Source organism: Macaca nemestrina, chromosome 5, assembly GCF_043159975.1.
Source record: "Macaca nemestrina isolate mMacNem1 chromosome 5, mMacNem.hap1, whole genome shotgun sequence".
Taxonomy (NCBI): Eukaryota; Metazoa; Chordata; class Mammalia; order Primates; family Cercopithecidae; genus Macaca; species Macaca nemestrina.
The window spans coordinates 4,701,028-4,715,894 of NC_092129.1; the positions used below are offsets into that span (position 1 = coordinate 4,701,028).

General features: G+C 50.1%; 1 protein-coding gene across 2 annotated transcripts in view; it reads left to right on the forward strand.

Annotated features, from left to right (window-relative positions):
* The window catches only part of LOC105487560 (ribonuclease T2), a 29,681-nt gene extending 20,763 nt beyond the window's left edge, over positions 1–8,918 (forward strand). For both annotated transcript variants that reach the window (XM_011751023.3, XM_011751024.3), the window contains 3 exons: positions 3,915–3,960; positions 6,664–6,738; positions 8,631–8,918. In XM_011751023.3, coding sequence (XP_011749325.2) covers positions 3,915–3,960; positions 6,664–6,738; positions 8,631–8,834 — 325 coding nt within the window. In that variant the 3' untranslated portion in view covers positions 8,835–8,918. The remainder of the gene's footprint in view (positions 1–3,914; positions 3,961–6,663; positions 6,739–8,630) is intronic.
* Positions 8,919–14,867: the final 5,949 nt, after the last annotated feature.

Sequence of the window (14,867 nt, forward strand, 5' to 3'; positions counted from 1 at the left end):
TGAATAAACCTCCATTGCTTATCTAGACATGTGCTTTACCTCAATGCACAAAATTGTCTCACACAGATGGTCTCCTGTGTCATCTGATGAAACGCGGTCTAACAGCTGCGACTTGGGTGGGATAGAGCTCAGGCGCTGATAGAAGAGGGGCTTGGCACGGTTAGCGGGGACCAAGATTACATCAAATAATGCCCTGTGAATAAGCTTTTTTAAAAATCACTTCCCAGAGCGCACGGCTTTAGGTGGGCCTTTTCATCCTGGTTCTGACACTAACTAGTTGTACAATTTGTGTATCTGACCTCTAGATCTTCTTTCCATGCTGTAAAATAAATAGATAGGTTGCCATCAACCCTGCAGTCTCTTCTAGCTCTTAAAATCTGCACTACCAAGTACATACGCTAAGAAATGTAAACAGACCTCTACACTTTGATTTGTATATAGTTTGTGTATATAATTTGCTCTATATAATTTAATCTTAGGTTTTTAATAGAGGAAGCATTGCTTTCTTGCAGTAAGAGCAATATTTTAGGAAACATTTTCTCACCCAAAAAATGTAGCTAATTAGCTGTTCAAAAGTCATTGTGGGCCGAGTGTGGTGGCTCATGCATATAATCCCAGCACTTTGGGAGGCTGAGGTGAGTAGATCACCTGAGGTGAGTTCAAAACCAGCTTGGCCAACATGGTGAAATCCCATCTCTACTGAAAATACAAAAATTAGCCGGGTGTGGTGGTGCATGCCTGTAATCCCAGCTACTCGGGAGGCTGAAGCAGGAGAACGGCTTGAACCCAGGAGACATAGGTTGCAGTGAGCTGAGATCGTGCTATGGCACTACAGCCTGTGCAAACAAGAGTAAAACTGTCTCAAAAAAAAAAAAAAGTCATTATGACGGTTAACCAAGAGAGTGTCTTAGGTAGCTCCTGGAGCACAGGAGACTTACAATTAAAAAGAAAGTCTGTCATTGCTGAAAGACTGGAAGGGTAGGAACCACTTTGGAGATAACAAGAGAGATGCCCTCTGTTTCAAAATATGGGTCTTACGGTCCCGACCCTGCCGCAGAGTGCTGGTGCTTTCCAGGCTGACTCCATAAACCAGTTCATTTAATCAAACAGAGAAAGGAGGAGAAATGGATACTGCCGAAAATTTTAAAATCAGTTTTCTAAATAATTCACCTCTGTATCCAACAAATAGCTTATTAAGTGGCTCCTACTTACACTTGTTGAAACTCAGTAGCTTTCCTGCTATGGTTTGGATGTGGTTGGTTTATCCTCACCAAATCTCATGTTGAAATTTGATCACCAGTGTGGACGTGGGAGGTGTCTGAGTTGTGGGGAAGGATCCCTCATGAATAGATTAATGCCCTCTTGCAGGGGTGAGCGAGTTCCCACTCAGTGCCCCAAAGAGCTGGTTGTTGACAGGAGCCTGGCACCGCCCCCACCCCCTGGCTTCCTCTCTGGCCATGTGATCTCTGTACACACCAGCTCCCCTTTGCCTTCTGCCATGAGCGGAAGCTTCCTGAGGCCCTTGCCAGAAGCAGAATCTGGTTCCATGCTTCTTGGACAGCCTGCAGTCCCGTGAGCCAAATAAACCTCTCTTTTAAATAAATTACCAAGCCTCAGGTGTTCCTGTATAGCAACACTGGACAGACTAAGACACGCACACACGAGACACGTGCAAAACTCTTAAGTCCTGGAGTCCCTGTGGGGATTCAGCAGGGCCCAGTGCTGCCCCACCATTGATGTAGATGGGGATGATGGGTCCTGTATTCATTCATTCATTCATTCAGTAAATGTTCACCGAGGGCCTGCGAGGGCAAAGCACTACTGAGAGTATGTTTGCTAGAACCTATAAAGAACAATTACAGGAAAATTATATTCTTAGTTTCTGCAAGGGAAATCTATAATTCTTAGTGCCTTAATTTTAATCTAAAAATAAAATTAAGTCAAAATTTAAGACCCCTCATTTTTCCTCGTAAACTGGTATCACAAATTATCTTTTTCTCATAGGTTGGCTTTTCAAATTATCATAAACTGTAACAGGCCGGGCACAGTGGCTCATGCCTGTAATCCCAACACTTTGGGAGGCCAAGGCGGGTGGATCATGAGGTCAGGAGTTCACGACCAGCCTGGCCAACATGGTGAAACCCCATCTCTACTAGAAATACAAAAATTAGCTGGGCATGGTGGTGCACCTAATCCTAGCTACTCAGGAGGCTGAGGCAGGAGAATCTCTTGAAACCAAGAGGCAGAGGTTGCAGTGAGCCGAGATCACACCACTGCAGTCCAGCCTGGGCCACAGAGCAAGACTCTGTGTCAAAAAAAATAAAATACAATACAAAACTGTAACATTTTTTTCTTCACTTCATAGTATGAAGGCAGCAAACCTGAAAAACCACAAATCATCTTGAAGCAAAGTTCTCAGGGTTCCCATAGACTCAGATGAGCTGATGGCACGTCCTAGAGTACCCACAGATAAAGACCTGGGATGAGTGCCAAGCTCATCGCAACTCAGCAGAAAGCATGGTGCTGGGCTAGGTGCTGCATTCCCCTACATCTTTCTCTCTTTGCCTTACTCCCTTGATCACCCAGGTCAGGAGCATGGTACCCAATAGACATGTAACACGAGCCACAGATGTCATTTAAAATGTTCTAGTAGCATCATTAAAAGGAGCAAAAAGAAACAGTTTAAATTAATTTCAAAAATATTTTATTAAACTCAATATTCAAAAATAGGATCATTGAAACTTAGGATAAATATCAAAAAATTCATGAGCTAGTTTACATTTTTTTTTTTTTTTTTTTGCTGCAAAGTCTGAAACCTGTTATTCATACAACACCAACAGCTAGGGTATGCGAGGTCCTGTGGGTTTGGGCCATGTCTGGGGCTGAAAGGACCCTGGCCTGGCATCTCAGTCCTTGTTCCAGGAACTCTGTGGCCAAGACAGTCTGACAATCAGTTAGTGCCCACAGAGGCTGTCAAAGTCCTTGTGTCCACTCTGTGATCATGATCTAGAATTTTCTACAAAGGCTTGAATATGGGGAACTAGGATATTCTTCTGGAATGATTCAGAATTTTTACAGTGTACCTTTATAATTTAATAAGTCAATTCTGTATATAGTAGTTTGGTAGGATTCTGTGTAGCAGTGCTTTAGGAGGCGATTGAAAGCTATAGGGACTTAACATATGGTTGTGTATTGCTTAGTGATGGGGTATAAAATTGTCATTATGTGAATATCTTGGAGTGCACTTACTTAGCTGATACAGCCCACGACACACCTATGCTTTGTGGTATAGTCTGTTGCTGTGAGGCTACAAACCTGTACAGCGTGTGACTGTACCGAGTACTGTAGGCACCTGTATGTAACACAGTGGTAAGAATTTGTGTATCTAAACATATCTCAACATAGAAAAGGCACAGTAGAAATAGGATCATATGGGACCGCCCTCGTACCTGCAGCCCGTCACCGACTGAATGTCGAAATGTGGCGCATGACTGTGTTTGAAGATTTGACCAAATGCAGTTTACCAGGATAAGCCTGGAATCCAATTTCATTTGCTATCTTTTAAAGCAGGTGTGGCAAATGGGTGGTGCTCTGTGTGCCACCTCCACTTGGTGGTGGCCCCTGTGATCCCATGCTCAGAAGGAGTCAGGAACTGGAAAGGGTGTCTGGAGCAGTTAGTGTGTGTGCTGAGGGGTGGGAAGGTGGGGATTGGGAACCATCTATTTGCTGTCCATGTTGACACATTTGTTGCATAAAGTCATAGAAAAAAAGCACTTTCCTTTAAGAGTGTCTTAATTTTTGCCATGAAATGTGATATCTGAAAAGAACAAGAAAGGAAAATGGACCTTCATTATACAGCTAACTTTTTTTTTTCTTTTTGAGATACAGCTAACTTTTTTAAATTTAAATTTTAGTGTGCTCCTAAAATTGGGGATAAAACCATCCATCAATTACTACCAAGTAAGTCTTGCTTTTGCTTCTTTTCTCAAGTGTATCTCCTGGGGAACTCCAGCAGGGCCATTTCAGCCTCTGAGTCAGTGGACTGTAAAGTGACCCAATGCAAACTCCCTTCCTACTTAACCATTATCATTTAAACAGATTTTATTTGCATTTTATTTTTCTGTGCATGTTGCGTATGAACTGAAGGCTTCTTAGACCAGTGATTTGGAAGCACAGATTCACGGCTCCTTTTGTGAGAAGCGTGTGCCCCAGGGTCTGGCAGAGCAGGTGGAGTCTGCAGTTTGAAGAGTCACATTCACTTTTGTAACATAGTCTTATGTTTGTGGTTTGTTTTATGATTAAAAAAAAAAAAAACAAACTATAGACATTTAAGCATGACAAGATGTTATTAGCTGGTAAGCATATACAAAAAGTTGTTTTTGGCCAGGTGTGGTGTAAATCCCAGGACCTTGGGAGGCTGAGGCTGGAGGATTGCTTGTGGCTAGAAGTTCGACACCAGCCTGGGCAACAGAATGAGACCTCTACAAAGAAGTAAAAGCAACTGAGCATGATAGTATGTGTCTGTGGTCTCAGCTATTCAGGAGGCTGAGGTCAGAGGATTGCTTGAGCCCAGGAATTTGAGGCTGCAGTGAGCCATGATCGCCCCACTGCACTCCAGTCTGGGTGACAGCCAGATCACGTCTCTTAAAAGGAAAGAAAAAGTAGTTGTTTTCCACTCTTGGTTGCCTGTTTTTGTCAACAAAATTGTAATCCTTTATTACCTGGGGATGCTTGTGCTCCCATGATGTAGCTGCCGTAGAGACCCATGTGTTACTCACAAAGCCTGGGATATTTACGACGTGGACCTTTACGGAAAATGTTTGCAGACTCTTGCCTTAGAGAAATGTATCGGATTCTTTGAGATAGTTTTCGTATTTATCTCATGTTGTAGATTTAGAAAAAGGTTGAAAGTCACTGATTTTAGCAGTTCTGGGGTGATGGCTGTATGTTGAACAATTATTTTGGTGCCTTGACAGTTGGAGAAATAAACTGGCAACAGTGTCTTTGCTCTCAGTGGTGTCTGCTTACCTGTGCAGCCATTTTTCCAGGGTGTGGGGAGGAGTGGACTTGAGGAGGGAGTCTGCCAGCCCTTTGCAGACTCCCCCACAACCCCAGCCCCGGGAAGCCGTAAGATGATTGCTTGCAGGTCCCTCACAGTCCTCACCCGGACTCATGTGCGAATAGATGAGGGGAATGTGCCTGCCATGTTTGCCCAGAACTTGGCGTTCAGGGAACTGATTCCAGTGGTGGTAAAAGCCACAGCGACCACACACTTGCTGAGCTGCTTCCAGGTGCTAATGGCGTTTGATTGGGCATCAGAAACAGCACGGTGGATACTCAGAATTCTGTCCTTTGAAAGGAGTTTGATTTATCGTCAGGAGAGACTTTCTGCTTTTACATCCAGCATCCAGCCACTTGTCCACTCATCTGTTTTATGGGAAAATCAGGACTGTGGGAAAACCCAGGAGAGTTGCTGACCCAGACATTTCCTGGGAAATACGTTGCTGAGATGGAGGCCTGCAGCCTGCCCAGGCCCTGGGGGGAGTGGCTCAGTGGAGCAGAGCTGGGGGCTGGAAGATATGAGACCAGTTGCCACTTGAGGGGGATCGAGGGAGAGCAGGAAGTTTGGGAAGAGGCCAGGTGGGAGCCACAGACGTGAGGACCTCATCCTCCAGCAGCGCTGAGCTCTGAGCAGGCTGGGGTGTTTGCTTGTTGCTGTGGTTGCCTGGTGCTGGGGAGAGACTAGGGACAGAGACCCTCCAAGTAGGCCACATGGTAGGGGAGTCTTGGCCCATGGCCATGCAGCTGGAGAAGAAGTGATAGTGTGAAGGAGGCCAAGGCGTTGGGGCAGGAATGGCAGCCAGTAGCCAGGCAGTCAGTGGAGCAGGTGCTCAGGAGGTCACAGGAGAGCTTTCTGGAAGGAGTGGACAGTGTCTGCGCAGACAGGCAGGCAAGGGGCAAAAGGCATCTGCTGGAGCTGGTGACCCCAGCTCGGTGCCCCCCAAAGCCAGAGCACGAGGCTTAGAGGATGCAGGTGTCCTCCTAGGAGGTTTGACTCAGAAGGCACGAGGCAGAAGCAGTGGGAGAGGATTCCCTCAGTAGAGCGGGGAGGAGGCCTCTCGTCCGAGAGGAGGTTGGAGCACACGGGGGTCTAGGTTTGCAGTTTTGGGACTGGTACCTGAGGGCTCCCAGGGCCTGCCTTCTGTGAAGGAGAATGTGTCCGCCGTGGGAAGTGGGTCGGGAGAGAGGGAGACTTCAGAGTGGGCAGGGCTGAGAAAACTTTGTGGGCCATGAAAGGCAGAGTAGGAGTTGGTGGATGAGGGTGGCTGTGGCAGGTGGCATTTCAGGTGAGACAGCTTGGGAGGGAGTGTGGGGCCCGGAAAGACACTGGGAGGAGGAGAGCTCCGCTCTCCAGAGAAACAGGAGTAGAGAGAAAACAGAGCTGCAGTGAGTAGCTTGTGGTCTGGGGATGAAGCCCAGGATGACAGCATCCTCTGCTTTGCTGGTGGGAATGGGAGCTTCATTCTCACACCTGTGCTGGGTTCTGTCCCTGCCAGCCGGGGTAGAGCCAGGACCCTGCCACTGTTGCGCTTGGGATAGCCCAGAACTGTCAGATCTTTTCTGTTGAAGTTTAATGTTTAATACACTTGTATTTAATATCAGGTTGCAGATTTTAAAGATGCCCTCGCCAGAGTATATGGAGTGATACCCAAAATCCAGTGCCTTCCGCCAAGCCAGGTTAGACAGTTATGTTGTGTCTTCCTTTTTTTCTCAAGAAGACAGGTTCTAGTTTCCTGATGGCTTTGTCTTCACCATACAGTTCCCATGGGCAGACTTGTATTTGTGCATTTGTGTCTGTATATGTGGGCATGTGCTGTGTGTGTGCGTGAGTGTGTACATGCATGTGTACATGTGCTGTGTGCACCTTTGTGAGTGTGTACATGCATGTGTACATGTGCTGTGTGCACCTTTGTGAGTGTGTACATGCATGTGGGCATGTGCTGTGTGCACCTTTGTGAGTGTGTACATGCATGTGTACATGTGCTGTGTGCACCTTTGTGAGTGTGTACATGCATGTGGGCATGTGCTGTGTGCACCTTTGTGAGTGTGTACATGCATGTGGGCATGTGCTGTGTGCACCTTTGTGAGTGTGTACATGCATGTGTACATGTGCTGTGTGCACCTTTGTGAGTGTGTACATGCATGTGGGCATGTGCTGTGTGCACCTTTGTGAGTGTGTACATGCATGTGTACATGTGCTGTGTGCACCTTTGTGTGTACATGCATGTGGGCATGTGCTGTGTGCACCTTTGTGAGTGTGTACATGCATGTGTACATGTGCTGTGTGCACCTTTGTGAGTGTGTACATGCATGTGGGCATGTGCTGTGTGCACCTTTGTGAGTGTGTACATGCATGTGTGCATGTGCTGTGTGTGTGCGTGTGTACATGCATGTGTACATGTGCTGTGTGCACCTTTGTGAGTGTGTACATGCATGTGTGCATGTGCTGTGTGTGTGCGTGAGTGTGTACATGCATGTGTGCATGTGCTGTGTGCACCTTTGTGTGTACATGCATGTGTGCATGTGCTGTGTGTGTGCGTGAGTGTGTACATGCATGTGTGCATGTGCTGTGTGCACCTTTGTGAGTGTGTACATGCATGTGTACATGTGCTGTGCACCTTTGTGAGTGTGTACATGCATGTGTGCATGTGCTGTGTGTGTGTGTGCGCATGTATGGGCATGTTCTGCATGTGTGCACAGGCCTGCGCATCTGTGTATGTGGGTGTGCATGTGTGTCTGTGGGAGCATGTGCGGTGTGTGAGCAGGCGCGTGGTTCCTTGACAGCATGTGAGGACAGGGTTGTCTTCTTGCTTATCTTTAACAAGAATACACCTGTTCTTTTAGCAATAGGGTACTGTTGCCCTTTTGGCCTACAAAAGTCGTTTTTTCCTCCTAATATCTTTTTTTTTTTTTTTTTTTTTTTTTTTTGAGACGGAGTCTCGCTCTGTCGCCCAGGCTGGAGTGCCGTGGCCGGATCTCAGCTCACTGCAAGCTCCGCCTCCCGGGTTTACGCCATTCTCCCGCCTCAGCCTCCCGAGTAGCTGGGACTACAGGCGCCCGCCACCTCGCCCGGCTAGTTTTTTGTATTTTTTAGTGGAGACGGGGTTTCACTGTGTTAGCCAGGATGGTCTCGATCTCCTGACCTCGTGATCCACCCGTCTCGGCCTCCCAAAGTGCTGGGATTACAGGCTTGAGCCACCGCGCCTGGCCTCCTCCTAATATCTTAATAGGTATGTTGAGTGCTGTTGTATCTGTGTCTTTGTTAATTTTCTCTAAGATAAAAGCAGAGGCTTTTCACCGGGGCTGCCAGGCTGGCCTCTGGTGGTGACCAGGAGATCCAAGCCCCAAGCCCAGCTCCACTGCCAACAGGCAAGTCGCCTAGAGCCACCCACTCCAATTTAGTGCATGTCAGCCTTCTGCTAAATGAAGGGGTCTGTTCTTGGAAACTCGAACCTGTGGTGTGGAGCCTCTGCTTTTGTTATCTTCAAGTTCTGAAAGTTCATGATCATAAGACCTTGATGATAATCCAAGATCTGAATTCTAAAGTGTCTTTCATCGTTTATTTTTAGGATGAAGAAGTACAGACAGTTGGTCAGATAGAACTGTGCCTCACTAAGCAAGACCAGCAGCTGCAAAACTGCACTGAGCCGGGGGAGCAGCTGTCCCCCAAGCAGAAAGCCTGGCTGGCAGATGGGGACACCGAGAGCCGGGGTCTGAGGGTCTGTGAAGATGGCCCAGTCTTCTATCCCCCACCTAAAAAGATAAAGCACTGATGCCCCCGTTTTGGAAATATTCTGTTTTAAAAAGCAAGAGAAATTCACAAACTGCAGCTTTCTAAAAAACAACTCCAAAGTGAAGTTTCGTGTGTGCTTTTTCACAGCAAGCCTTTCGGTTTGCTTTGCTGTTTCCCTTCCATGCCTGTGAATTGGATGTTGTGGTCCACGTAGAGTGAGTGTGTGCAGCATACATGGGGAGAGAGGAACTGTCCCACGCCTCAGTGGCTGTTTTGTCCTTTGGATAAAGCTCACAGATTTTTTTTTTCTTCTTGATTAAGCTCTGCAGTGCCCTGGTAAATCAGGCAGGCATACTTGGAATTTGGACAGATGCCGCCAATTCAGGGGACTCTCTTGCTTGAGTTTACCCCTCAGAGCCTGTTGCCTTCTTGGCGCAGGGACCCCGTCCAGACGAAGAGCTCTGCGCATGGCAGGCGCCCATGCCGATGCCTGGTGGGCCCGGGCGGTGTCTGTAGCTCAGATTGGGTCTGTTCCATGTGGCCAGAGCCCCAGGACATCGTTCCTTAGCCAGCTGCTCCCTTGTTGCAATCCTTGTGTGGTCACGGGTGTGTCCTGGAACGGTGACTTTGCCACTCCTGCCCTAGGAGATTTGGGTGTATTCACAGAGCAGCCAGCCCCTGTCTCCATCAGAGCAGTCTCTTCCGGGTTACTGGAAGGGCAGTTTCTGTCAGGCCTCACTTCCTTCTTATCAGAGGGTCCCTGCACTGACACGTATTTAGAAATGTACATGGAGCCCCCAGCAAAATGTGCCTCCGTCGTATGTTCCAGAACCAGAAGTGCCCTTTCCTTCTAGATATGTGATGACATGGCTCTCGTCAGGCAGACTGCTGTGCCCACGGTCTCGGCCTGCCGTGCAGGGATTTCGCTCGTGGAGTGAGGCGTCTGGGGGCTGTGCAGTGGGAACTTTCCATGTGTTGTTAAGACGACCTGTTGGCATTGTCTTCTCCCAGGTCTCCTGGCCTCTTCTCTCTTTAAATCCTTTTCTCTCTTTGTCTTAATCATGCTAACATCCTATTTATGTTTTATGCAACACACATTTACAATAGAACTTACACTGTGCCAGGCATTGTGTTCAACATGTGAAATATTTAATCCCAAGAATAACCATATTGTCAACATAATTTACCAAAAAAGCCAGCTGTATCAATGCGTGTGAATATTTGGCTTTACTTGCCCATTTAAAGAAGAGATTTTCAAACTGGCTCAAAGCAAAACCTCGCTTCATGGTGTCTACAAGACAATCTGAAATGCAGAATGTTCAGAGAGAGACAAAGGTTTACCAGGCAGATGGGATAGTGAGAAAGCAGGTGTTGGCAGTCCTGATCCTAGACTAAGTGGCCTCTGTGTCCCCCGCAGGCATTAAAGGAGACGCAGGATGGCCCTCTGCCCCTCCGGAAATGAGCTCTGTGGTAAGAGCCGGTTCCCTGAGACAGGCAGCACCCAGCCAGGCCTGACAGCTTCTTCAGACGGACAGAGGGAGATGATCAGGGATTTCATGGAAGCAGTCCCTTTATTTTGCCTCCTCTATAATAGAGGGAGGAGCTCAGCCCTCTTCTGCATGCTGGGGGAAGGCTACTGGAGCCCAAGGGTCCAGGGTCCCCACGTTGTCATTGTCCCTCAGCCCTTCTCTGAGCTCATTTCTGTCTCCAGTGTTTTTCTGCGGCGTGGCAGGGCAGGATTTGTTTCTGTCGGGAACTGGTGATTTGTGTTTGGATGCCTGTGAAAGGGACAAGGTCTGATTTGTTTTGCACCTGGAAGGGCATTATTCCTGCATTTGCTCTGTGTCCTTGGGCAGTGGGTGTACTTCAGGGTGTGGACCCTTAAGCCTCAGAGTCCTTTAAATGATGTCAATTCTTTTTTTGAGTCATTTTGCAAACACGGCTCAAGGCTCGGGTTTTATCTTCGTTATTCCCAGATGAGCTGGTGGATTTGAACAGCCTTCCTATTCAAATTGCATTTATTTTATAGCCTTGGGGGGGTCAAGGAAAGCAGCTCCTCAGAGGCTGTCTGCAATCGGCTGCCTTTGCAGTTTTTAAACAAGTCATTCTTTTTTTTAAGTAGTGTGTATTTATTATATTAGTCTGAGCATTTGAGAGCGGACTGGGATGCCAACAGGGTTACATCCTGGTGGGAGGCATGGGTTGCGGAGTAAAACATCGTATGCCGAGTGCTGGTTTCCTGCCATCGTCACATCAGCTAAATGGAAGAAAGCACTGATGAGGTGCTGGAGGGTTCAAAACACCAGCACAAGCAAATGCTTAGATCTCTTAATATTCCTTTTTTGGCCTAGAGCTTAGTAGCAGGTAGAACATAAGCGTTTGATAACCTGCATCAGATCACTTAAGTATAAGGCACTCATGAGCCGCAGGAGACGGGAGAAGGGGAAGACTCTGCGTTTAAGGTTCGTTGATGGAGATCAGATCCAAGCACATGTTTTTACATCATTAAACAAGTAGGTCATGTGCATTTTCCAGATTCAACTCGGAAAGATGCAACTCTGACCACATGGTTCTCGCTGTTAACACTGGGCAGAGGTGACTGAGAAAGGGCTCCCGTGTGAGCAGGGTCTGAGGCTTGTATGTGTGGAAGGAGGAGCAGGCAGGGCTCTAGGATCAGAGCTGGGAGTACGAGGGGGGCAGAGGAGCAGGCACATCTCAGGACGGAGAGCAGCCAGTAGGGGCAGCTGGCCTGGGTCTCAGCCAGAGGAAGCTTCTGCCTGGAGCATCTGCAGCACCGTGGAAAAGAGGAGCCGTGAACTAGGCCCAGGGATGAGTGGAACTTACAGTGGAAAAAGACACCACAGATAAAAGTGAGAGAAGAAAACCAGGTTCCCATGAAACTCCTCCAGACCAGCCCCTTCTCAGCAGGGCTGTTGCTGTACCCGAGAGCATTTCTCTTGCCCTGTGAGGGGACAATGCTTTGTCACCTAGAAAGCAATGCTTCTCTCCAAGCTAGTAGTGGAAGGTCATTATGTGCTTGAATTACTAACACTAGCAGTTGTATCATATTCAGAACTAGGTATCTTCTTTCTTTCTTTTTTTTTTTTTTTTTTTTTTTTGAGATGGAGTCTCGCTCTGTCACCCAGGCTGGAGTGCAGTGGCACGATCTCAGCTCACTGCAACCTCTGCCTCCTGGGTTCAAGCAATTCTCCTGCCTCAGCCTCCCGAGTAGCTGGGACTACAGGCGCACGCCACCATGCTCAGCTATTTTTTGTATTTTTAGTAGAGTCGGGGTTTCATTGTTGACCAGGCTGGTCTGGAAATCCTGACCTCGAGTCATCTGCCTGCCTCAGCCTCCCAGAGTGCTAGGATTACAGGTGTGAGCTATCGCGCCTGGCCTAGGTATCTTATCTTTCCACTGAAACTTTCGCCTCCATCTCAGTGAAAAACATCACCATCCACTTATTCCAGGTAAAAACCTCAAAGTGAACTGGCAACTTAAAAAAAATTTTTTTTTGCCTAAATTGTGAAAGTATTCTGAATTATATTCAGTTTCTCCTTCTCATTATTGACTTAGTTCAGAGCCTCAGTTTCCCATCTGGGCCACACATTGACTGCCACCCCACCTGACTGTCATTCTGGATGCTAGTACCGTGTTTGTGTCACTCTCCATAATCAACCATGGCTCTCTGCTCCCAGATCACACCTCCAGCCCCAGTATGGCAGCTCAGGGACCTTCCCTCAACCCCACCTGCCTTGTCACCAGTGCCTCCACCCACTCCCCCACAGCCCATGAGGGCTCTGCTTAGCACTTCCTCGTGCCTGGATTCTCCCGCGCAGTTTGGGTGACCTGGAGTGTCTTCTACTCATTTAGTTTAGCATGTTCCATTGGATGTCAACACCCAGCTCCACATTTGGCCGTTAAGAGATCTCTGCAGTCCTAGGCGGCTCTGGGCTTCCACATCCAGGGACCAGGGCCTCCCCTCTTCCAGCTCTTGTTGCGTTACAATGAAGGTGCCAGCTGGATGGCACAGGGAAGGGCTGTACAGTGTAGGTGCAGACAATGTGGCATAGGTGAGGACTGGACAGCAGAGGCAGTGGCTGCATGATGGAGATGAGGGCTGGACGGGGGAGGTGAGGGCTGGGCAGTGTAGATGAGGCCTGGGTGGCAGAGGTGAGGGCTGTGCCATGCAGGTGAGGACTGGGTGACAGGAATGATGCCTGGATGGAGGGGGTGAGAGCTGGGTGGCATGAGTGAGGGCTAGATGGCATGGGTGAGGGCTAAGTGGCACAGATGAGGCCTGAGCAGTGGAGGCGTTGACTGCACATTGCAGGTGTGGACTGGACAGCAAGGGTGATGCCTGGACAGCAGAGGTGAGGGCTGGGCAGTGGAGGTGGGGATTGGCCAGTGGAGGTGGGGGCTGGGCAGTGGAGGTGGGGATTGGCCAGTGGAGGTGGGGGCCGGGCAGTGGAGGTGGGGATTGGTCAGTGGAGGTGGGGGCCGGGCAGTGGAGGTGGGGGCCGGGCAGTGGAGGTGGGGGCCGGGCAGTGGAGGTGAGGGCCGGGCAGTGGAGGTGGAGGCCGGGCAGTGGAGGTGGGGGCCGGGCAGTGGAGGTGGGGGCCGGGCAGTGGAGGTGGGGGCCGGGCAGTGGAGGTGAGGGCCGGGCAGTGGAGGTGGGGATTGGGCAGTGGAGGTGAGGGTCGGGCAGTGGAGGTGAGGGCCGGGCAGTGGAGGTGAGGGCCGGGCAGTGGAGGTGAGGGCTGGGCAGTGGAGGTGGGGGCTGGGCAGTGGAGGTGGGGATTGGGCAGTGGAGGTGAGGGCTGGGCAGTGGAGGTGAGGGCTGGGCAGTGGAGGTGAGGGCCGGACAGTTGAGGTGGGGGCCGGGCAGTGGAGGTGAGGGCTGGACAGTGGAGGTGAGGGCTGGACAGTTGAGGTGAGGGCTGGGCAGTGGAGGTGAGGGCCGGGCAGTGGAGGTGGGGGCCGGGCAGTGGAGGTGGGGATTGGGCAGTGGAGGTGAGGGCCGGGCAGTGGAGGTGGGGGCCGGGCAGTGGAGGTGAGGGCCGGGCAGTGGAGGTGAGGGCCGGGCAGTGGAGGTGGGGGCCGGGCAGTGGAGGTGAGGGTCGGGCAGTGGAAGTAGGGATTGGGCAGTGGAGGTGAGGGCTGGGCAGTGGAGGTGAGGGCTGGGCAGTGGAGCTGGGGGCTGGGCAGTGGAGGTGGGGGCTGGGCAGTGGAGGTGGGGGCTGGGCAGTGGAGGTGGGGATTGGGCAGTGGAGGTGAGGGCTGGGCAGTGGAGGTGAGGGCTGGGCAGTGGAGGTGAGGGCTGGACAGTGGAGGTGAGGGCTGGACAGTTGAGGTGAGGGCTGGGCAGTGGAGGTGAGGGCTGGGCCGCAGGAGTGAGGGCTGGATGGCATAGATGAGGCCTAGCAGCAGAGGTGAAGGCTGTGCCGTTCCAGTTTTGGGCTAGATGGCAGGGAGAATGCCTGGATGACTAGGTGGAGTCCTGGGTGGGAGAAGTGAGGTCTGGACACTGTGGGTGAGGGCTGGATGGTATAGATGAGGCCTGCGCAGTGGAGGTGAGGCCTGTACATCTCCTGCCATTAAACCAAGAGCTGTTTATGGATTCCACACTTTTTTCGACACTTCCTATGAGCCGCCTCTCTCTTTGGCACTGCGACATGGCCATGACAGGGATCTCTTTCCTCTTGGAGCCCACTCTAGCACAGGGCGGCAGACAGCACAAGAAAAGAGGAGCGCAGCTGGTGCGTTTGATGGTGGCAGGTTGGAGGGAGGGAGGAGGTCAGGGTTATGAAGGTGGCCAGGGAACCCTTCCTCGGAACCTGAAGAAAGGGAGGCAGCAGCCGCAGGGAAGGACCTGTGGGCCCTAATGGCCGTGTCACGCTGCAAAGGCCCAGACTTTGTCCACCTCGCTTCTGTGCTCTCTGAGTGCACCCGTGTCTGAGGCACATCAGCTGTAAGCCAGCGTTCTCTAGTGACGGAGTGAATAAATGAGTAAAATAGAAAGCAGAGGCCAGGCGCGGTGGCTCACGCCTGTAATCCCAGCACTTTGGGAGG